The 24,993-nt window shown below is 38.2% G+C and overlaps 2 protein-coding genes across 3 annotated transcripts in view; both read right to left on the bottom strand.

The window, feature by feature from the left end:
* The window catches only part of RMR1 (receptor homology region transmembrane domain ring H2 motif protein 1), a gene marked incomplete in the record, with an annotated part of 10,297 nt that extends 1,204 nt beyond the window's left edge, over positions 1–9,093 (bottom strand). The window contains 2 exon segments of the mRNA XM_089155764.1: positions 8,428–8,658; positions 8,908–9,093. Coding sequence (XP_089011890.1) covers positions 8,428–8,658; positions 8,908–9,052 — 376 coding nt within the window.
* Positions 9,094–11,513: 2,420 nt separating this feature from the next.
* Positions 11,514–24,518, bottom strand: LOC149015065 (Cyclophilin-like peptidyl-prolyl cis-trans isomerase family protein). Of its 2 annotated transcripts, XR_016173478.1 has the most exons (8): positions 24,148–24,518; positions 22,616–22,694; positions 17,393–17,440; positions 13,216–13,239; positions 12,855–13,037; positions 12,567–12,642; positions 11,884–12,178; positions 11,514–11,808 (listed from the first exon to the last, which is right to left on the bottom strand). XR_016173478.1 is itself a non-coding variant. In XM_089155720.1 (7 exons), exons 1-7 carry the CDS (start codon positions 24,244–24,246, stop codon positions 12,016–12,018), a joined length of 672 nt encoding a protein of 223 aa, XP_089011846.1. In that variant the 5' UTR covers positions 24,247–24,518; the 3' UTR covers positions 11,514–12,015. The 2 variants fall into 2 exon arrangements, 1 of the variants encoding a protein (XP_089011846.1); XM_089155720.1 differs by having other exon boundaries at positions 11,514–12,178.
* Positions 24,519–24,993: the final 475 nt, after the last annotated feature.

The following is a 24,993-nucleotide window of genomic DNA, read 5'->3' on the forward strand; positions in this document are numbered from 1 at the left end:
AAGCTACACTATCAGAGGAGGACAGACTAGCATCCAAGTCTCCCTTGTTTCCGTAGTAATCCCATTCACTTCCTAGAATCCAGTTCCAGGCGAAGAAGGCTCCGAAAGAGTTCAAGCCAGCCGATTGGGTGCATTTCTTATCTGCTTTGCTGTTCTATCTTTATTCTATACCTATTCAACCTCCTGTGGTTCAGGTAAGAGTATCTCAACTTCTTCAGTGATTTTCTTCTTTCAACTTCATAACCTAATTAATGGTTACAGAACTTCACATTCTAATTTTGCTTTGCCTTACTAATTTATATATTCATCATATGCTCTGAACTCCAATTTTCAGTTGAAAATCTGTTTTCCTAATTTAACTCTATTATTTCCAAATCTGACCTCCAAAAACTGACTGATTAATCCGATTTACGTTTGCAGTTCAGTCATTATCACCATTATTTTCTAGTGTTCCTAATAGGGACATCAAATGCCCACCCATCACTCGTTACTACTAAAGGCGGAGATACGGAACCATTCAATTTGGTTCAGTTACTAGAAAGGGTCATCTGGACCCTTACAACCGTGGTCCACACCACGTTTTTTTACATATTAGTATTAGTATTTATTGATCATTTTTATAAGGGTAGTCGAGGGATTTCTTTCATATGTTGAAGTTTAGGATTTTATACTGTTTCCTTTATTTTATTTGGGGTTATTTTGGAAAGTTTCTTTACTTTTAAGTTGCTGACAGCCAACCAGGGCTCTAAATAAAAAAATTAGAAAGAAAAGGCATCGAGACTTGCAGTTCTCTCTCTCCTGGCGGGAACCATCTCCGGCCTCTCTTTTAGAACCAGCAATTTCTTTTGCCTAATCTCCCCTGCTTCCTTCTCTCTTTTTTATTCCTCTCTCTCAACCTCATGGCAGCTCTATTTCAGCAGAAAAATTTATTCTCTGGTTTCTTATTTTTCTTTTCTTCTCCAACCCTTCGGCAGCCTCTGTTTTTCTGCTGAACAATTTTCTTTCCTTTTCTTTCTTACCCCCTCTTCTTCTTCATGTCCTCATGGCAGCCTATTCGTTAGTCACAAACTCACAATCCTTAGGAGGGAGAGATGATCTTCGCAGGCCACACACAGGCATGCTTGCAGCAGCAACAAACACAACTGTAGGTAAACCTCCACCACCACCAACAGGCACATATTCAAGTAAACATCCACTAGCAACAGCAACAGCAGCAGCAGAAGCAGCAGCAACAAGCACATATACAAATAAACCTCCACCACCACCACCACTACCACCAACGGACATTTCTGCAGATAAACCTCCAAAACCACCATTATAATCGCTGAGGTCTCTAACTGAAACTGCTAGCCAGACTAGGATTCTAAGACTGATCCCCCACGAATGTAACATGCCGAGAGATATGAAGCTTCTTCATACGAGCATCAAAGCATTGCCAGGGAATACCCGAGGCAAATGCAAAATGTTATATGAACAGCACAGTGCGCCTTGGGAGACAATTGATATTGGAGTGAGCCTGGACACAAAGCACTTGCACCCCCACTTGTGCAATCGAAAAACAAGAAGTAGATATTGGATCCTATGAGTAGATGGAAGTTGGAGGGAAAGAGCAGGAAACAAGAACTGAGATCCTAACAGTTGTTTGGGTTTTAACCCAAAATCAATATTGATAGGGGCAACTGGGAAGAAAGATAACATTAGGGTTTTCAATTTTTATGGGAAGTAATTAAAAAAAGGGGAAAAGGACACTAAAGATGAAGATCAAAATATGGGATATTTAGAACAAGGGAAAGAAGCTAGAGAATGTTCAATATGGGATGGATCTTTCAAAACCTTTCTTGAATCCTTCCTACTCTTCTCTTTTCTTTCTTTCTTTCTTCTTCTTTTTCTTTTCTCGTCTTTTTATTTATTTTTTAATTATTTTTTTAAATAGTGTTTTCTTCTCTACCTTTTCTTTTTCAAATCTGCCACAAGGCAGAGGGGAGGGGAAGAGAGCCTGCGAGAGAGAAGTGGGGATGGGGGCTATCGCAGTGGCAGGGGAGGGTGGGGGATGGGCTAGGAAGGGTAGGGGGTACGCGCAGGGGCTAAGGGGTCTCAAGTGGTGGGGAATGCTGCTGCTGTGATGCGGCAGCAAGGAGGGACCCACGGTGGCGCACAAGACAGGGAGGGGCAGGGGAGAGCTTGAGGGGAGGTGGGGGAGCAGCTGCCTAGGGTGTGGGACGGGATAAAGAGGTGAGGGAACGGATGGGGATGCTGTAAAAGTCATGTGGTTGTCAAAGGCTGCTGGAATTTGTTGGAGGCTGTAAAGAATTGAAAGAACTTAAAGAGACTTGAAGAAGGATGCTGAATATTGAAGAACTTTCTAAAATCTGCCAAGGCCCACCTCAGGAACCTCAGCCCTCAACTCAATCAATTTTTCATTCATTAATCAGACTTAAGAATAGGCTATTTATAGCCTACTAAAAGAACTATACTTTTAAGTGGGATTACTTTATAGATTAGGATCCCACCACATAATGTTGACCTTCAAAATAGAATCTAAATATCTAAAAGATATATTAAGGTTTGACCGCAGCCAGCCTTCAACCCTAAACTGACCCTAGAGACTTAAATTGAAACCCATGCCCAACCCAACCCGCCCCACCCTAATTAACCCTGATAGGGTTGTGTTGGCCCTGATTAGCTTTGACTCTAACCTAATTTTTAGTGGTAAACAAAATGGATAATAATATCGCCACCAAGTAAAATCGAACCCATGACCTCTTTGTTGAAAACTACTGGTTTTACCAACTGAGAAACGCTGTGTTGGTATATAATGCTGGTATTAAATCACATGTAATTATAACTTTAATCAAACTAAACTAACATAGGGTCGGGTTGGACAAGGCCAGGTTGGGTCGAGGGCTAAACCTGAACCCAACCCTGTTAGGGCTCATTGTTTTGTAACCCATGCCCGCACTTCGGGTTGAAAAAATGGGGCTGGAATCGGCGGGCTTAGGGCAAGTTTGGGCCAGGCCAGGTCAACAGGGTTTTATTGAAACCCCTAAGACATTTGTTGAAAATAAAGGATTAGAAAAAACTCTATCTAAGGAAGCTCACATGAAAAAGGACTCCTTATGAAACTCAACTACTAACTACTAATAAAAACAAATTCTAATTAAAAGCAAACCTCTAAACATAGGAATTCTTCTCGTAAAAGAGTTTAATCTTTATCCACACTTAACTAATGGAAACGAACTCAAACACAACTCAAATAAGAATTTAAAATGGTCTAGGATTCTTCTAAAATTTTGGAATTTAGATTTCAGCAGTAAAATAGGGTCTAAAAAACCCAAAATAACCCTCCAATAGTGTTCGATCAGATTGCTTGGGTGGGCTTGGGGCGCACTTTGGGGTTCTGCCCGCTTGCTTGTCAGGGGCTTTGTCTATATCAGTCTCTTCTGGCATCAACTCTGGAAGGGGCTTCTATATTGGTGGAGAGGGTCCGGCATAGGGTCCACCATGGGAAAAAAATAAAATCTGCCAAGGGGAAACTGACCAATGGGACAATCTTAATTGCCATTGAGCCATGCATACAGATTGATATCCCAAACATGAATTCTTTTCTCTTTTTCCTCCTAAGAAGATTCCTCATATTTCTTCCCATCTCCCCCTCCTATCAGTCTGATTCTTCTTCTATCCAAAATAACCCTCCAATAGCGTTCGATCAGATTGCTTGGGTGGGCTTGGGGCGCACTTTGGGGTTCTGCCCGCTTGCTTGTCAGGGGCTTTGTCTATATCAGTCTCTTCTGGCATCAACTCTGGAAGGGGCTTCTATATTGGTGGAGAGGGTCCGGCATAAGGTCCACCATGGGAAAAAAATAAAATCTGCCAAGGGGAAACTGACCAATGGGACAATCTTAATTGCCATTGAGCCATGCATACAGATTGATATCCCAAACATGAATTCTTTTCTCTTTTTCCTCCTAAGAAGATTCTCATATTTCTTCCCATCTCCCCCTCCTATCAGTCTGATTCTTCTTCTATCCTTAACAAAACAATAGCCATGCTTTCTGGCCATCAAAAACCCAGGGTACCTTTTTTTTTTTTTTTTTTTTTCTTTTTTTGACAAACATTTGCTGTCAGTTCAATTTTAGGAAACTGATTAGACTCCCCATACATCAACATAACCTAACCCTACCATCAAACCCTAGGTCAGACCAAACCCTAACCCTAATTTGACTTAAAAACTCTATGTTGCCCAAGCCAAACTTACAAGTTCATGGAAACTCCTGGTTATTTGGCTCCTAGTTGATTCTTATCAGTCTCAAACAACAGTACCATGAATCTCAACTCAACTCAACTCAGCTAAGACTTTTTCTTCTTCTTTCCTAACAAAACACTAGCCAAGCTTTCAGATCATCAAAAACCCTATGTTCCTTATTATTCTTTTTTACAAACACTTGCAGCCAATTCAATTTCAGGAAACTGATAAGACTCCCCATACATCAACATAACCTAACCCTACTATCAGGCCAGACCAAACCCTAGCCCTAGTTTGACTTAAAACTCTTTGTTGACCAAGCCAAACTTACCAGTTCATGGAAAGTCCTGGTTATTGGCTGCTAGTTGGTTTCCTATAACTACCGTGCCATGAATGTCAACTCAAGTAAACTCAGCTAAGACATTTTCTCGACATAATGGAGATGACCCTGTACTGTTGTTAAATACTATCTTCCACTTAAGTTTTTGTGCTTTAACTGCTTCAGGATATCAGTTTTGAGTTGTTTAAGAGGAGATGCTTAAAATGCCATATGCAGTGCCAATTCCAAGTACGCTATTATCTGTTAGACTACATAAGTCAGCAAGACCCTTTTTCCTATGACAACCCAATACTATTGACCATGTGAAGGAAAAAGTAAGGTAGGTGGTGTATGTACGAGTTTATTTTCAGCATAAATAATTTACTAACAAGGTAGGTTTTAATACATATAAAGCCGCCATGTTGCAGGCTGTTAGGGCTCAAGTTCAATGTAAATGTTCTCAACCAAAGTGTCAAGCATTCATTTTGGATATCATATCGGAAAACTGATCTTCACTGACATGTTGTGCTGTTGTGTCAGATTAGATCAGATAGGATAATGGTAAAAATACACATGGTATCTAGACCTTTGGAGCATAAAACACCCACCAAAAAAGAAGCACAATATGAAAACATGTATCATGTGTAAACACTAAAGAAGAACAACCATCATGATAAAAGCAAATTCAATTGAAATTTAAAGAATGAGGTTCCTCACATGTACTATTAGTCTATACTATGTTGTTTTGGGCTGGTTCAAAACCAAAGGAGGAAATCCACACATCCATTACATGAGTTCTTAAGCCATATTGAATCCATTTGCATCAATTATCCCCTTTTCTGCAAATACCATTAACAATTTTGTCTTTTGTTTTCTGAAAGTGTAATGAAAATAATTAGAGCAAATTGCACTGACACCCCAAAATAGAGGCTTTAAAGCACTGACACCCCACTTTATGTTTAAAAAACACTGACACCCCATTTCAATAAACATGTTAGTCCATTCTGTTAGTTAAATCATTAACTCATTATTATTATTTTTAAATTCCAAAAATGCCCTTACCAAAATCTGAGAGAAAAAATGGGTAAAGTCTATTCTCTCTCCTCACTTGGTTCTCCGCTGCTTCACCTCTCATCTCTTGTTCCGGCAGCGACGCCGCTACCCTCCGGACTTGCAGGATCAGTAGGAAGAAGAATTGCAAAGCTAGGGTTTTCATAAAGCTAGAAAATAGAAGATTCACAGCATCAGTCACTGATGTGTAAGATTCAGATTCAGGAATATTTGCTACTAGGAGAAGCTTTCTTCAAAATTATCAAATTTCACAATGACGTAGTCTTTAAGTCTGGTTATTTTGTCAAATCTCGATATCGGCATGCGAGCACGACAAGGAAACAGATGAGTAATCGAGAAAGTGTAAACAACACTTGCCGGCTATGCATTAATCAAATTGAACTCACCAGTTTCACAATTTCCTCAAGTACAGAAGTAACCTGTTCTCCCCTTCTTCTCCCCTTTTACGGAGGGTTTCGTAGCAAGAGGGGTCTAATTCTTCATTCTCTTTTTCCTTTCACGCTGGTTTTAATCTAAAATTTCGCCTTGAAATCCTCCACCAACTTCACAGCTGGTACAAAAGACACTCCAAGAAGCTTGCTTCTTGGTTTGATGAAGATAGAACGGTAGAAAAGATATTTAGGAATCGGAGGAGAGACACGGGATATGAAAAGACGAAGTTCATTTCTTTGGCACACAACAGTCCTCAATCTATTGCAAAATCTCGAGGCTTATCGGATTCGATTTTTCTTTCAACAATCTCACTGGTAGTTTTCCTACACAGATTTGTAGTCCTCCAAGCTTATCCTTCATATCCTTTCCTTGGGAAGTAATTTTTTAGCAGAGGACATCCCAACGCAGATTTTGGCATGCCAAAGCTTGGAAGTTTTGGATCTTGGAAGCAATTTGTTCTACTGGTTTGGTTCCTTTCAATCTTCTTGGACTGAAAAATCTCACCCATTTCAGCTTATCGTCAAACCAATTCGAAGGGAAGATTCCTGAGATACAAACCTGCAGCGATCGACTGGAAGTTTTTGATGTTTCAAGAAATAGCTTAAATGAAGAGATCCCACCGAGTCTCATGAATTGCAGAAACCTAAGGACTTTGGATGCAAGCTTTAACCAATTCAATGGGAGTATACCGCACGAGCTTGGAAGCATTGATTATTGAAACTAGTCCAGTTTCTTGAATATTTTCAAATTTCTAGCTTTATGAAAACCCTAGCTTTGCAATTCGCTTCCTCGCCGATTCTTCCAATCCGGGAGGCGTAATCGTGGTGGAGGCATTGCTGAGGCTGCCGGAACTGGAGGTGGAGAGGTGAAGTAGCGGAGAACTGAGTGAAGAGAGAGAATTGATTTGGCCCATTTTTTTCTCCTCAGATTTTAGTAAGGGCATTTTTGGAATTTAAAAATAATAATAATAAATTAATAGTTTCACTAACAGAATGGACTAACATGTTTATTGAATGGGGTGTTAGTGTTTTTTAAACATAAAGTGGGGTGTCAATGCTTTAAAGCCTCTATTTTGGGGTGCCACTGCAATTTGCTCAAATAATTATCATCTAGAACATCAAATATATTTTTTACGTAGAGCACCTTTTTGAGTTTTGACAAATTTCAGAAATCTATAGAACAAATCAATGCTATAAAGCATGTTTGGCACAATATTTTAGTTTGTTTCACTTAGAATCACTCGAAAATAGCCCCCCCCCCCCAAAAAAAAAAAAAAAAGAGGTAAACAAATGTTTAGAGGGAAAAAGTCTGAGTCATTAGCTTCAATCCCCAAACACTGGTTTGATTCTATATTTTGAATCATATATCATGAATGATTCAGAGCTGCAGGTCCAAATTAACTCTGCAGTTGTGGTTCAAACTTTAACAACTCTGGTACGACCAGCAAGAACAGGATTTGTTTTGAAAGTGAAATTCATAGGCCAATTCTTATCAAAATGGTGATACACATTTTCTTAAGACCAATGTTTATCAAAATGGTGATACACTTTTTCTCAAGATAAAGAGTAATATTGCTTAGAATCATAATACTACCAACAAATCCTAATATGTATCAGCCAATGCACTAAATTATCACTGATACTTTAAGCCTTGGTCTACCACTATCATGTAATCATTCCTTTATTTCCAGACAAATCTGAGTCCCTCATGCATACGATACAATGGATTAAAGATCATTGCAGACAATCAAATCTGTTTGGAGCTGTCAGAAGAACGGGTATGCTCAATAAACCGGGGAAATCCCAACAATTAAGGAGCTAATATGGGTAGATAGGTCCCAAACTTTTGACACATGCCGTATCCAGGGATCTTTACACAAGTCAGATTGATTGCAGCCACCCACTTGAATATATGTGTCAGAACCTCTTTCCTATTCATAAACACGTAAGAGAAACTTAATAATGCTCCAGAGTACCAAGAGCTGTTTTTCGTCCTAACCATGATATGAGAAAGATAAATTTTGAACTCAATGATAAACAGAGTTGAAATTCTGAATGTTAAGAGTTGACTCTTTATCTGAAAATGCGGTGATGGTAAAAACACATAAACAGTGTTGCTCAATCAAAGTTATGCTACCCTGATAAGTAGACCATTTCTACAAAGTGTTACAGAGAACCTTGAAACCAAGATCTTCAGTCTTGATGATGGTATCACATTTGTAAGTAATAGGGAGCCTAGGGACAGCAAATTCATAAGATGCTGATGATGCCATAATCTAATGTCGTGAAATATGCAAAGAACGAATAAAGCAAAGTAAGTCGGGAATTCAATTCAATTCAAGAAAAAGGGAAATGAGACTCACTTGAAATCAAATTCTTCCTGTCTCTATCATCGTACACAATTGCGGCACGAAAACCCCTTTCTTGCGCATTTCGAACTTTATCTTCGAAAGTGCAGTTACCTCTAGAAATCAGAGCAAACCGTACCTCATTGTCTTCTTCACAATCCAAGTCATTCTGAAGCGGAGAACAGGCGTCCAGAGGATCTGCCACATGCAAAGCTCCACAAATACCAGACCTGTTGACACCAACAGCTGTGAAGATAGACAAAATAAATAAACAGATTTACAGAGTCTTCAAATATGTCCAAAATCTCCAATTGTTATTTCAAAGAAAAGAAAGGATTAATTAAAGAAGAAAGGATTAGAACTAGTTCATAATTCTAAAACTTAATGAAGAAGGAAGGAAGGAAGGAAGCAAAATTAGACCCTAGGATCGTAGATGACAGTTGAGTATGGAATCAGTCAAAGAAAGATAAAACGGCAGGAGATAGGGAGACTTACCAAACCTGGACGGAGCATCACCGAATGAAATGGAGATTGGTTTTGCCCTGATAGAAACAATACCAGAAGAAACTCGAACACGATAGCAGAGAAAGACTAGACATCCAACGAGGGCTTCGGGAGCGAGAAGAGTAGCGTGTCTCATTTCTTCTCTAAATCCCAACCCCAAAACCCTGTGCAAACTTATTTTTGCTATTCTTGTGATCTTCTTATATCAGTTTATGATATGGTATATTCTCATCCGCGACCGAGTTGAGTTGAGCTGAGTTGACACATTATAAAGGGTTTGTATCCCCTGCATGACGTCCTATGTTATCGTTTTCTAAACAGAACACCAGACATATCCGGAATCAAATTTGGAAAAAGGACAGGACAAGAAATGACCAGAAGCTGGAGTGTCGGGCTTGGTGATGGGTTTCGGTCCAAACAAAGTTTTAAACGGTGCATCTTTATTTATATATATGTCATGATATAAAATATATTTTCCAGGTATGGAAGAACAAATAGAATATATACAAAGTTTCTTACATGGCACCGACTATTATTAAGATAAAACTAGTGTCCATCCACTATTATGACCAAAATTATATGACATTTACCTTCAAAATTACAAATTATCCACTCTTAGGATTTTCTGTTAAGTAAAGTGTGAAATGACTTAAATGTCATTTAAACAGTAAAGTGACTTAATTATCCTCATTTAATACCCTTTTGTTGTTTCAAAACAGTGCTAGAGCTTTTTGGTTTGTTCTTTATCCAAACTTAGTTTTTGAAGACAAAACAAAAGTGAGAGTAGGCTGCCTCTTAAGTCAATTAAGGTGAAAAATCCAGGGTCTCCCCCATTGAGGAGTAAATGCTCTAGAAGATGGAGAGGAGAATGTTTTTCTGAAGTAATTGCTGGAGAGTAATGGCTGGAGATTCAAGTCTTACCCCTCACCCATGCTTAGTGATGAGATCTTCAGCTGTTCAGTAGATTAGGCGGTTAGCTTGTTGAACAAGTTTCCCCAAGAAGCCATCTCCACCCTTTTATTTCCGTGTATGAACATCATAGGATGATGGAACGTCCACTATCACCTGAGGTATGGACCAGCTATATATATCATCACTATGCGTGGTGAGGGGTAAGACTTGAATCTTTAGCCATGACTCTCCTGCAATTACTTTAGAAAAAACATTCTTCTCTCCATCTTCTTGATCATTTACTCCTTAACGGGGGAGACTTTGGATTCATCACCTTAATTGACTTAATCATTGGAGGTAGAGGCAAAGCTCTAGTACTTTTTCAAAACAACATTTGACGCCATCTGTGGGAAATGCTAACAAAGGCCATCAATAGTTTTTCCATCAAAAAACTCTTGAAAAAGAAGAGATGAATGGAGATAACTTAGGAAACCCTAGATTCCTCACCTTAACTGACTTAATCATTGGATGTGGCTTCCTATCCCTAGAGGCGGTCCACTCTCATTTTTGTTTTGTCTTTAGGAACCAGGTCTGGATCAAGAACGAACCAGGAAGCTCTAACACTCTTTTTTTTTTGTACAAAGGCACTTTTTATATATAGGGATAGGGATATTACATATGCCGCCGGTAGGAGTTGAACCCATGACCTCTCCACTGAGAAGCAGGTTCCTAACCATCCTACTATTCCATTGGCAGCTCTAACACTCTTTTGAAACATCTTCCATACCCAACCCTCAGGCCTTAGGTGGGTAAAGGGAGAATCTTCTTCCTATCCCTTGTCAGAAACCCTTTGCCACTGCCAAAAACAACTACACCCCCTCCCTGCCAACAAACCCACCGCCATCTCTCTCTCTTCAGCAGTTCCCTTCTTCTTCTTCTTTTTCTCTTTTGCCTTTGAAACTCTTAGGGGATGCATGGCACTAAAAGCATACTCCTTCAACTTGCCAGGAGAAAAAAAGAAAGAAGAAATGACAATGCATCCCCTAAAAGTTAAAGGAGTACGTCCCGTTTTGAGCTATGGAGATAATATGCCATCTATGGAGGACTTGCAATATATGAAATACCAAAATACTCTTCGTGAAGGATTTGCAACATTTAAAAAAATAATAATATGCCATCTGTGGAAGATTTGCAAGAAGATTTGCAATTTATCAAATGAAAATTCCACATCCATTAACACATATTCATATTAGTTAACATTATATAGTATCTTGGGATATTTTAATCACGTATATTTCCTAGGAAATTCTTTTTTTTCTTTCTTTGATGTCGAAAAGTCTATATATAGGTGATGGAGGTATTCCATATGTCATCCGCAAGAATCGATCCATAACCTCTTCACTAAGAAGTATAAGTCTTCACCACTTTACCAATCCTACATTGACAACAACAGCAAGCTCTTGGATTGTAGACTTCAGATTGGTTGTAGGAAGAGGAGTATGGATCAGGTTTTAGCCTCATTCCTCCGCACCTTCATCCTTTAACCTGGAATTCTCTATCTCATAAATAAAAGGGGTTAGGGTGAACCATCATCGTTGCCATCACAAGCACTATAAAGAATCCAGATCATCTCACCTGATGGAAACGTACTCCCCTTATACTTCTCAACCACAAAATCAAGTGGAATCCACCCGTAAAAAAAAAAAAAAAATTGAGAGCAATGGTTTGCTATGCATACAAAATGTCATTGAGAGCTGGAATGAGGCCTAAATTTTACAAAGAAATAAAACCCTAAGAGATGCAAGGATTACTCGAATTACATCTGCATTGTGTTGCTATCTACAATGACTCAAATACAAGGGGGAAAAAAAACAAATACAAATTGCCTCCACCTAAAAAGAAACTGTGAAGAATGATTAAATTTTCCTATATGAGATTAACATTTCTTTGAACTGTAACAGCTTGAAACTACATGACACCTTACCCAATGATAACAAAAGCCTAAAACCCATTTCTTTGTATTATAACAGCTTGAAAGTTGAAACTACATGACACGTTACCAATGATAACAAAAGCCTAAAACCTGAGCTGGAAAACTATGCATACCTGTGTCAACTACAAGGACAAGTTACAATGCTGCTCAAGTTGAAGCAACTTGCACGGTCATACCATTGGCCTCTGCTAATGTCATATTAGTTGGCGAACTAGTCAGCTTTCTTCATCCCACTTGCTCCTTGGTATCTCCCCTGAATCTCCAATAACAACCTTCTTCCGCGGTTTTCCATTGTAGGTCCCAGCTCCTCCTTCTATTGCATATACAGTATCCATTCCTTCAATAACCTTGCCAAAGACAGCATGCTCCCCATCCAACCTATTAGACGTTTCAAGTGGGTTAAGAAACATTAGAAGGGAAATGGCTACATCAGACATACACATTCTGCATTTACTTCATCACGAATGTAAAATCTACATAAAGCATCCCTTTTAAGGAGATCTTAAAGAATAAGCTTGAACTAGTTAATGAGATATCCGATGATCTGTTTCTTGTGGCAGTAGCTACCATATCTATGAAGATGTTATACATTTAATTGGATGAATCTTTCTATTTTCTCTTTTATATTTCTAGGAGAGCATCTTCAGAGGCCAACTGATACAAATGTCCTAGTCACTGAAGTCCGTTCACTTGCACCTGGCCATGTGTTTGTGTACTGTAAAAAACCACAGTACCCCAGGATTGTCCAACAAGCTGCGTAACTTACCAGCTGGTTTTGATTGTTGTTATGAAGAACTGTGAGCCATTAGAATCAGGTCCTGAGTTTACCATGGAAACAACACCTGCAAGTGATAGTGAATCAACTCAGAGATTCAAAGATCAAATTATAAAAAAAAAAAAGAAAAAGAAAGAAGAAGAAGCAATTTGAAGCATCATACACACAACATGCAAAAGGCACAAGGAACTAGGAGCACACTATTATCAAATACAATAAGGCAGTGACGGTTACTCATGCAAGAGGGAGAAAATTTTAAAGAAGTCAGACGTAGTGGACCTGCTTGTGAGTGCTTTATCTTGAAATTTTCATCTGGAAAGGTTCCACCATAAATAGAGTCACTTCCCTTCCCATCTCCAGAAATAATATCTCCACCTTGGATCATGAAACCAGAAATTATACGGTGGAATGGTGTTCCTTTATAGTGGAGCTTCTTCCCACTCGTACCCTTGCCTTTCTCCCCTACAATTAAAAATTAACAAATCAAGACCATTAAAGAAAATGAATAAATTAATACAAAAATAGTTAAACCAAAGAAAGAAGAAATAGAAGGTTTGGGAACAATATAGCAGCAACTGTGATTGTGAAAATTTAACCATAAACAATAGTCAAAGGATCTTCAGGATGTTTCTCCAGGTACCTGTGCATAGAGCCCTGAAATTTTCTACAAAAATAGAAATAGCAAGGTGTTAGTTCAAAGAAGCTTCGAATTATGTATTGCAAATTAAGGGTAAAAACAGTAAAACTAATCCATAAAATGCAGATTACCACATAGTCACAGACCAGTATATTAGAAAATGAAAGCACATATAATTCAGTTGCACACCTCATATCTTGAAATCCTAATTTCAGTGGCTCTGAATGCAATATTTTTAGTATCTACCAAAGGCAGAAACACCTACCATCTAATATTAAGAGATGCAATATCATGAAAATGTTAAATATTTCAGTTATTGTTGGTGACATTTCTGCCCTCCAAAATAACAGAAAGGACGGCTACAAAAGGGTCAGCCCCAGAGCAGATCATGGCTGACCTATATTTGAATAATTTCATCAATTGGATTTATCTTAAATCTGAGTAACAATCATAAAGATCTTCCTAGGTAATCTGGGTTCAGATCCAATAATTAGTACAATCTGATTTATACGCATATATTTGATTAGGTTTTAATATATTATGTTATCATGCATAAATATAACATACTACATCATGGACACAATTTTGCTTAATTTCGCAAAACAGCGTAAAAAGTTTCAATTTCACAAGGGCTTGACAAGAAACTCATGCAATACCATGGATTGCACGTATTTCAACCGAGTTTTAGGTTTTGGTTAAATTTCATACTTGTTTTGTTTTGCCTAAATGTAACTTTGACCAGGCTTTAAACCCAACATTCACCTATTTTGTGACTCCGACGCTTTGGAAAACCCAGTTTCTATGCTGTAAAAGGTTGGAACCAAGTACAACATTTTGCAGCTTTTCACACAATTTGGACCAATGGGCTCACAAAAACCATCACCAAAACTTGCTGGAAAAAGTTTACAGGTTTTAACCAAAATAACCAGTTCAGTCAAAATATTCCAAAAACTGGGAACCTTGATGCCACTTCCCACTCGATTAGTATAACACAAAATAGAGAAAGTGAAAAACATCAATAAAGAAAATTATAGACAATAGGGGGAAAAGCTGGGTATGTTAGTGCCAAGTGGTATACCATATGCTAACACCCTATTTATCTCTCTTTCTTGGAGGTAAAGAGTCATTTCAAATAAGGGAAAAGGGTGTGTCATACTCTATACTGCTATCTTACCTATCCTTCTCCCTATATAATATACAAATAATATATTTTGATCACAGTGAGTTAGGTACCTGAGCAATTCGTCAAAAGCTTTGAAGCTTATGGAATGGGTTAAGCCCTTTAACCTATCTCATATTAGGCTGGCCCAATCTAGCACATATACACCAAAGTGGACCCCATTAGGCACATAACACAGTGCACCTACATACATACCTCCGTTAAATTGAACAGATCTTCCACGAGAAGGATGGATTTTGACTGGAGGGATCTTGATCCATCTGTATGAAGTTCATGAACAGCCCGATCGCTAATATTATGATTGCCCTACAGAGATTTTTTATTTAGCAGTCCATATATATAACTTCACCTTCAGCTGAAGCTTCATCTCGATCTAGATTGATCAAACAAAGCCACAGACTGCCTCTCTTTCTCTTAAATGATTTAAGATAGGTGATTTTTTTATTTTTTTTTGCAGTCAACCCTAAAGTAAGACTACAGATCCTTTAAGGAAAAAATCGTTCATATGGAAAAGAAAATCCTGAAGCTATAAAAGATCACTCATTATCACAAAGTGGAACTAAAATTTCAAACCAGCATATTTCACACAAAAATTACGACTAAATAACTTTGCTTCCAATTTCTTTAGTAAAAGATATACTTCTAAGTTTTATCACTAGAACAAATAAGTAAATGAGGCTGGTTTCATATACATATGGTAAAAGAAGCCATGTCTCTTTGGCTAACCTTGGCACTGACAGTTTGATTGGTGCTCAAACCTTGTGCACATACTATCCATAAAATCTTCCAACCATGTGTTATATTTAGTCCAATTAGAATTTACCGCATCAAAAAATTTTATTTGATCAATTTTACAGAAAGTGAAATGTTTTTAAAGAATTTGAAACATCTAAGAAACAAGGGAAAACTCCAAATAAAAGCTATTATGAGATAAGGGTTGGGAAGAGTAGCCAAATTTGATGTTGTAAATGAAGAAAATTCCCTGTCAATCCACTGATTAAAATGATCAAACCATCAAAGTGCCACTAACCTCAAAATAAAATAATAGATAACATAAAAAAACTAAAGCTTGGATTTGTCTTATTCCTCAAAAATGAAAAATTCAACTTATGATTTTATTCTGATATTTTCTGATCTTTTTAATAATATGCATGCATTTCAAAAAGCATTTAAAAGAGGTCGAGACAGAAATTGCATTTGGCCCCATGCGATCTGACCACAATTGATCAACATTGTTTTATTTTATTTTTAGTAATTTAAATATATGTAAAAGAATTTTAGTAATAAAAAAAACTTATAAGTACGCATCAAATCACTACATTTGGAGGATAAATGCAATACTTTGGTCTTCCAATCATGGGTTGTTGTGTGTTACATAAAAGTAATACACTATATATATTTCCCTGTTTTAACTTCAAGACCTAAAATGCCTAGGAAATTGGGCTGCCACATCCAGACAAGTCCTGAATCTCCACTCACCCCAACCAAGCAAAGTCCACTGGGAAGGAGGGGGCATTTTCACTTACATAGTCTTCCACCCCCCCACCCCACATTTTTGCCTACGAGGCTGTTCCAATCATGGTACCAAATCTCACTCTCGAGGGCAATCTTGCCCTTGAGAAAAAGCGAGATCTTGCTCAAGATCAGGTATTTTTTTTCACGGCCAACTCAAGTGAACCCGAGGGCCCATCTTAGGGCGGAGGGTTTAAGGGTTAGGTTGGGCTCAAAGTTGGTATTTAGCCTATTTTACACCTTCTTAACACACTGGTGGGCCTTAGATTTGTTCTGCAGGAATGAACATGCAAGGTTGTAAAACATGAAATATAGAACTATTAAGATATATAAACAAGAAGCAAGTGATAAGATACATCAAGTAACTTAAATAGCAACATAATTCCATCCATATGAGTACAATAGAACATCACATTCTTGACTCTCAAGAATACAATAATACAACCATCATAAATTCAATATAAATCACAAGTTCATAACTGAAGTATTAGGTATGGCTCATGCTTCACATCTTGTTGCCGACGACCTTCCCCCCAACGCACACGGGGTCCCGCTCCCTTGAGTGGGAGGGGGTTGCAGGGGGCAACACCCCCAAGCCTATAGAGACCTTATATCACTTTGGGCCTCAGGTTTTGCTATGCAATTTGGGCTTGGGCCCATGAATAGTTGTTGTGGCTTAGGGTAGCTGTTGGCGAGATGAGGCAAAAAAATGGGGCAAAAAATGAACTTAGGAAGCTATTGGCGAGTTGGGAGGTGAGAGGAGGCATGACTGATCGAGATCTTGACTTGTCTCGCTCAAAATGTGGGATTTTAAACTAGTGGGTGGACCGAAGTCTCGGTTGAGTTATGGTATTTCAAAGTTCTCACCTGAGATCTCAAGCGAGATCTCACGATATCCCATTCCATGGTTCCAATGACTTGACCTCAAACTATAACCATGGTCCACCAACAATAGCAATTAAATGCCTAGGAAGTAACTTCAAAACCTAGGGTGGCAGCACCAGGAAAAGAAAAAAAAAGGGACAATTTTTCCACTTGAAGCAGGACATTACAAGTGGATATGTCAATGCAGAATGTTAAATACATCCATATCCCAGCAGAGCCTTAACTCTTCAGTTCTCATATGACCAACATTTTGTTAGGATCATGTCTAGGTTTCCAAAGATCTTAGAACCTGCCCTGCCTCAACCTGCAGGGCCCCCACTGCAGTTGTCTTCTACTACTATTGATCATGTATGTTTCAAGGATTAGCACAGGCAGCTGACCAAAGTTGAGCAATATTTTAAATGGGTCAGATATGGTTTTATCTCAACCTGTTCCATCCTGTCAAGCAACATCTATACTACTGGTGGTTATAGGTACATGTCCACAATGCACAAAGTCTAAGTATTAAGTAATATTTTCCACGCATAAAACAAAATATTAATTTCCAAGCATCAGTGAACCATCGCTTCAAAGTTTTAGGTGGGAAGGAAAGGGGAGGCATACCAACAGTTTTGGGGACAACCTGACCATACAATCCAATAACTATTCTACCTGCAGAAAAACGAGGTTACAAAAGTTAAATTAAAACCAGATAAGAAACGGAAACATAAGTATTAAAATTCATGTATCCAAAGTAAGCATGGCAGCCATTTGGAGAACCATGCAAACAAATAACACAGTTGTGTTCTGTTGAAAAAAGAAGGTCCTAATCACCAAATGTCTACAAATAACAGAGTCATGTATATGCGTAAGAAGAATTAAAGGGGGTAAGGGAAAAGATAAAAACAAAAAAACTTGAAAGTTCATATGAACCCAATAGATAAATAGAAGACAGATAAATAACTAACATTGCAACAATTGACATCCTAAAAAAGAACACACTCCATGGTCATTAATGATTTGAAGTGTTTAGCTACACACACACGACAGAGGGGCATGCACCCTTTGGTTTTAAGGCATTGTCCACACACTGCCTAAGAGAGAACGCACTTTTGGCTACCATTGGCATCTTGTTGCCTCTCTGTATGCATAAAGGCACCCATCATTGACACTTGGGCTTTGCTTTGAATGCCACAGCCCGTTTCCTGACCTAGTGGACACTTTGCGTATGCGTACTTTGTTAAGTAGAATATTTTCCTGGATGTTTAATTGGCTTGTGTACAGAGATTGAAATAGTAGATGCATGGAACCATGCATGTAAAATAAAAAAATAAAAAAAAGGATAAGTGAGGACTGTGTTGATGGATGCATGAGATAGATTGTATTTCTTGCTTTCTATAATGATCAAAAATGGGAACCACGGCCAATGTTGCTCGCAGATTCCTCTTGCAGATGCTCCATCTACATCTTGATGAACACCACTTGAGTGTACAGACACCATCCCATGCAATGTCCAGCTGTTTCCAATGTTCCTTCTCCACTGTCCTCTACATAGACTTACTTTGTCGGGAGATCCTTCTCAATTCTCTGCCTATAAAATTGCTTAGAGCCCTTTGAAAAGGTACTCGATCATGCACTCAAAAAACCTTGATACATTCCTATTGCTCAGTTTGTTTCTATTTCCACTCTTCCTTCTTCAGTTTGTGCATTGACCTTATCTGCACAGTCCGTAAGACATCTTAAATAGCACTCTCTTTTGAACACCCCCCCCCCCCCCAAAAAAAAAAAAAAAAAAGAAAGAAAGAAAAGAAAAAATAGCACCCTCTCATCCTTGGGGAAAATTAACTATGGACATGGAAATGGATACACTGCATGGTTGCTAATCATGGACTCAATTGGTTTCAACAGCGTTTCAAGGTGATAGAGATGGTCGTTTACGTCGATGACATTATCATCTCTTAACAATATTTGGTATTAAGGGTGTCAAGGCCTACTTACGCCAACACTTTCAGATGAAAGACTTGGGCGCTCTCAGATATTTCGAAATTGAGGTTGTTTTGCAGCTAAAAAAAGGTGCCTCAGAGAAAATGTTTTTAGTCTTCTGTCTGAGACTATAGGTTAAAAGCTTATTTTGCAACCCCAGAAAGAAAGATTATAAACTTATTGATACCTCTATGAATCCTCAAAGAGAACTCAGAATTTGTGACAATAAGGAATTCAGAGAAGCATCAACACAAGAAATTGATTGCTAAGCTTATTTACTTTACTGGGTAATAAGACATTGTGAAGGAACCTATGCAGGCTCATCTGAAGGTAGCATTTCATATTATGAATATCTCAAGGGTGATCTAGGAAGGGGTCTCATTCATAAACCTCATAATCATATTGATCTTCTTGGTTACTATGGAGGAGTAATCAGCCTCTGGCTACTGTACATTTGTTGGGGTGTAATCATGTCACCTGGATGAGTACGAGACTAACTAAGCTGGCTAATTCTACTGCTGAAGTTGGGTATAGAGCTACTGCTAAAACTGAAGCTGAGTTGACGTAGGGAATGCAAGGGAGTAAAAAAATGATGATCTTAAAAACCTATATATAAGATGGTCAGAATTAAGAAAGCATCAGTAAAGACCACCATGTTAGATGCATTAAAAGTAATGATGGTAATAATTCAAGTTATAGCAGATTGAGAGAAGGTACTACTCATCAAGTATGTCAGATGTATATACACAAAACTAGGTTTTCCAAAGTAAAAAAAGGCACTGCAACTGATTAAAACCGACAAAGTTTCTGGTCCAGATGGTGTCCCAAAGAAGTGCTCAAGAGTTTAGGAAACTATGGCCTATCTTGGTTAACTAAGCTGTTCAAAAAAATTAGGTGCACTGACAGAATGCCAGATGAAAAGAGGAGAAGCTTTCTGGTCCCAATTTACAAAAATAAAGACAATATCCAGAATCAGAACATCTATTAAAGCATACAACTCGTGAGTCGAACTGTTTAATTATGGAAAGGATTATTGAAATACACATGAGAGAAGATACCTCTATTTCAAAGGACCACTTTAGTTTTATGCCAAAATCCAGAATAGAAGATAAAGTTACTAGAAGACTCATGGAAAGATTTAGAGACAGCAAAAAGGATCTTCACATGGCCTTTATTGACTAAGAGAAAGCTTATGATAGAGTTACTAGACATTTAAGCCAAGCACCATCCAAAGATGAAAAATGTTTTGAGTATGTATCTGAATATAATTACAGAATGAGAGATGTATGGTAACTAGTGTAATAATTCATAAGGATCAAGGTAGTGAAAATCCCAATTACAGTTGGATTACCAGATCAACCATAGAATTAGAAGGTTTTAAGATAAATAGAACGTAGATAGATAACCCCAAGGGTGTTCATCCATTGGTGATTTGTAGGGGGTTAAGTGCCTTATCAGGATTCAGATCCCCTAGGTACCAGCCTTGGGGCCATCCACCCTCCTCATGGTGGAACTCGGAAACATGTGTGGTCTGAAAGGATTATACCCCATTCTGAAGTATGTAAGTAAACCCTCCGATATCCCCAAAAAGAAAAGTATATGGTCTATAACTTTAGCAACTTCTGGCAGTTAATAAGGTAAAAGTTGATGAGATAGAGAGATGCCACAATTTGAACATTTCAGATATTCAGAATTGCTCATCAATAAGAAAAGTGATAAAGAAGAAGATGTCTGTTATGTCTGTTAGAGAATTATAGTAGAATTGATGGAGTGAAGAGATCATTCAAAGTGTTATGTGACAGGAACCTTCACAACTTAAAGGAAAATTTTACAGGTCAGTCACAAAACCAGCTAATATGTATGGTGCCGCTTTGGGATGTCAAAACATGGCATATAAATAAGCTAGGTTTAGCAGAGATGACGATGTTGAGATGGATGAGTGGAAAAACTATGAAGGATAAAACAAAGAAATGATACTATTTGTGCTCATTTGGGAGGGATACAAGTTTGATGAGAAAGCCAGATGAGGTAGCATGACCATGTTCAATGATGGCCTTCAGACGCTCTAGATTCGGGGAGAAACCCTGAAGGTTCTAAAAGAAAAGATGGAAGCCCTAAACACCCAAAGAAAAGTGGTGAGGAAAGCCATGCTTATTTTAGGTCTTGCTCCAACCTCCAGGTATGATACCAAAGACAGATGTCTGGAAAGAAAGGATCTGTATTGCTGACCCCAGTTATCATGTATAAGACTTTGGTTTTTGTTTTTGCAGTTGTGTTTCTTTTCTTTTATTTTGTTTTCACTAAGATCCACATAGTTGACTCCATTTGGTTGTGATAAGATTCAGTTGTTATTGTATTTGTTGTTTCAATTAATTGTTTGAGCCGGACCATGACTCCATTATTTCTTTTCATAAATAAAGGCATCAGAGGGCTACAGCCTTTTTGATATTCAAAAGAGCCAGGCTTTCATGGTTTCATGGTAGTAATGCAGTCCTTTTTACTTGTTTTGGTGATCTGGTAGATTGGTTGGTGGTGATTCTCAGGTCATACTCCTCTAATTTTTGTTTTCTTTGTTTTCCACCATTTTTTCAGGTTAATTGCATTCATGTTCCTATATTATTTTATCCATTCCCTCGCTTGCTGGAGTTTCTGCTGCTAGTATTCATCTAAGATATCGGATATAATCCCTGTTTGAGCAACCGGATTATCCCCTAAGCAGATCACGTTTAAATCCTGTTCAAATTGAGTTAATTCCTATTGACTCTTTCAGGAATCTTCAAGTTATACACTTGATCTGAGAGATATGTACCAAGAGTCTTTCAGATATGTGGAAGAATGAAATGGAACCCTTCTATGAATGAGAAACCAGAGATCTTTACAGAAAACATATGTAAGTAACATGCTCATGGCAACAAAATGACAAATATAATGTTTCTATTTCTTTGTTTCTCAACACCCTGACCCCCCCCCCCCCCAAAAAAAAAAAACCCCCCATGCCACCAAAAAAAAAGGAGAAAGAAATGAGAAACCTTCACTTTCAACTGAATGAAATGCATCCAGAATTTGTATGACCAAGAGCGCAATAGTTTATGCCTCTGACAGTAAGCCTAATTAGTCATTCTAGCTCAAAAAAAAAAAAAGAAGGAGAAGAAGCCCAGGAAAGAAAGAATTGGAATGCAAATTAAATTCAAATAGCCCAAGATAATAACCTGAAAAGCAAGAACTAGATCGAGGAAACTGTGTGTTGATATACATAATACAATGACTTCAAGCTTTCGAGAAAGTTGCAATATGGCATCAAACCAAAGTTTAACTTGGATTGCTTATTAAGTTAAATCTGCTTTGATATTCACATTAAAGACTTAAAAGTGTTTTTTTCTTCTCGGTTGCTACTTCTTCTTCTTTTTCATTCATCATAACATCTGAGGATAAAGAATGAAGAATGATCCACAATTTAATCATCAGATCACTCTTTCTTCTACTTCTTGTTTCGTTTCAGTTCTTTTATTTTTTATTCTTTCCTCTCTCTCTCTCTCTCTCTCTCTCTCTCTCTCTCTCTCTCTCTCTCTCTCTCTCTCTCTCTCTCTCTCTCTCACAAGGTATCAGAGTCAGAAGGTTAGCTGTCTGACTCCAAGTAAGTGTGGGGAGTCTGTGTTACATGTTCATTTACCCCCTTGGTGTCACATGCAGAGCTCTTTGTGTGGGCCTGCATGTGCGGAGGGATATTCTCTGCTGACATATCATTGCGGCCCTTACTTAACAGATCAAACTTTGGGAATTAGCAGCTGAAAAAAAAAAGAAATGAAATTTTGGCTAAATCACCAGTCAAATTTAAAAACTTTTTGAAAAGTAAATGTTATGTACCAATTCTCTGCCCATCAATATCAACATCCAAGAATACTCTGTGTGTAATTTCAGGCACCTCTTCCACCTTATCTTCAGCCTAAAAATCAACGAAGAACTTTATTGTCTTTGGATCATGAATTATATAGATAAAAATGCTATACTGGAAACAAACAATAACAATGATCCATGCATAACCATGTTACCAAGAAAGCAATTGCTTTTCCCTGCAAAAAAAAGAGTTTTCTCAAACATGAAGCTTTCAAGCATTGGGACTTGTGCTAGTATATCAGAGAAGATACTCCGATTTAAAGATCAAAATATGATAACAATGAATGAGATCTTTAAAAGTTTTCAAACTGAAACTCCAGGAAAATCTTGAGTTCTTTAGTCATCTATAGATTTCCTCACAGTAGGAACACCACGCTAATAAACTCTTCTAGAATACATTTCACTGGATACTATGACTGTGGACCATATATTGACGCATGTTTAGGTAGTAACAGGAAGCATGGGAAGAGGACCTGCGGCTGTTTAAATTCAGACTCTTTCGTAGGCCTGAGGTTTCTTTTGGCTTGGTTTGGAGCAATGGTTCAATGGATAGGTCAAGTCGAATCATGGGCTAGAAGAGAATTTAATTTTCTTTTTGATGTTACAGCTTCCAAATTCAGTCAAGGAACACTAGTTATACAACACTTAAATGGCATAAGAATTGATTTATGCTGAAGAACTAAAAGCGAAAGGGGCAGACCAATAATGACGACAGGATAAGTGGTGAGGAAAGGCCATGATAGTTTAGGCCTTGTATCAATATGACCCTTGAAAAGATCTAATTACAAGGATCCATGCAGCCAACCCCATTTAGTTGGGATAAGAGTGAATTGTTGTTATTGTTCCTTGATTCCTGCTTTACAAAACGGTCTTCCAAACACCACCAAAAAGTGAAATAAAACATTAAATATTTGCAGTGGTCAATTGCTAATTTGTTTACTAAAGGGTCTTCCAAACACCTTTGGCATGTTTTTCCAACATAGTTATCTCTGTTGCACTGGAGAGTGAAGAGATAACACAAAGGCATGATCTGTTAAAATTCTCACTTTAGAGCATTCGAGATTTGATTGTCTTGCTAAGGAATGACTCGTCTGTTGCCAGGTCTTGGATTTCAAATCTGTATACTTTGAGCCAATAATGATTGCAAACATTTTAAGCAGACCAGATTTCGAAAAGAAAATCCTAGCATTTCACGGAACCTAGAAAACCAAGATTGAATTCCGTGCATTCAAGAATAAGACAGCTTCCAATTCATAATGCCACCGAAGTCCGTCACCACCAAGAGTAAATCGAGGACAAAACAAACTTCGGCTTGAGGTCCTCAGGATCCAAATCTCCGTGTAAACCATTTTTGTGAGTAGATCTTCATGTAGTAGCTAAGTAGAAGAATTAAGAATTTCACACTCTTCAAACAACAATTATAATTACAAGAAAATCATACACCATAAATTGGCAATTCTAAATTAGCTTAGTAGAACTGAAGAGGAAAAAGAAAGAAGTACCGGATGAGATGTTGGGAAAGCGAAATAAACGATAATGGCCACCAGAAACAAGAAAAGAAAGCATCGTGGTTGAACGAAACGCGAGAAATCGCGACGCATAATGTTTTGGGGAATGTGGTCTACTTCGCGTTCTCTTCTTCCTCGGTAAGTAGTGTGCTTTCTTCTATCAACTCTCTGATCATCCTCTGAATCTCAACAGCGCAAACTGAGAGTTGCCCTTTAGAGATTTTCACTTCCAAAGAATATTAATAGTAGTGGAATTTTTGGTGGAAGAAATTAATAAATGGAATTTAAGACAAAAGACCGAGTTTCCTGGCCTTTCCAGACGAAATTTCGCCCTGCGCCCGGGTTGCAGGAATGTGTTCCTGCTTTCCGGTTCAAAGCCACAAGACAGAATAAACAAGGATTACTTCTTTCTTTTTGGTGTAAGTTTTTTTTTTTTTTTTTTTTTGTGTAGTACTTTTTGGTATAAGTATGGGTAACTTGAAAACACTATAACCTATGAGGGCATTTACCCTCATATGTCAATCGGTAAAGTATCATGCTTATAGTACATTGGTGGCAATCTCATACCTAGGAAGTAAAAAGGCATTAAGTTTGAACCACTATCGCTCGAGATCTTCCCTACCCAAGCGGGTTGTCACCCCATGCCCCCACCCTCACAACGGACTTGACACAAGCCTGACCATGGTTCACAGGCACACCCAAACATGTATGTGTGTGTGTGAGGAGGGGGTGAAGATGGGAAGACAGGCAGTTGGGTGGAGACGATTTGGCCGCGTCCCTTCACTTGTAAGAATAGATATTCTCATACACCCAAGGTGATTCACTATCCAATAGATTGTG

The sequence above is a fragment of the Hakea prostrata genome, chromosome 5 (assembly GCF_041222555.1).
Source record: "Hakea prostrata isolate BN-2017 chromosome 5, UWA_Hpros_2, whole genome shotgun sequence".
NCBI lineage: Eukaryota > Viridiplantae > Streptophyta > Magnoliopsida > Proteales > Proteaceae > Hakea > Hakea prostrata.

What these genes read in the sequence shown, in the direction of transcription:
- LOC149015065 (XM_089155720.1), bottom strand. Translation starts at nt 24,246, where the DNA reads ATGCGTCGCGATTTCTCGCGTTTCGTTCAACCACGATGCTTTCTTTTC. An exon ending in GGTTGTCCCCAAAACTGTTG is followed by an intron (nt 13,240 to 17,392) that starts GTATGCCTCCCC and finishes CTATTTTTGTAG; the next exon opens with AAAATTTCAGGGCTCTATGC. An exon ending in ACAACAATCAAAACCAGCTG is followed by an intron (nt 12,179 to 12,566) that starts GTAAGTTACGCA and finishes AACGTCTAATAG; the next exon opens with GTTGGATGGGGAGCATGCTG.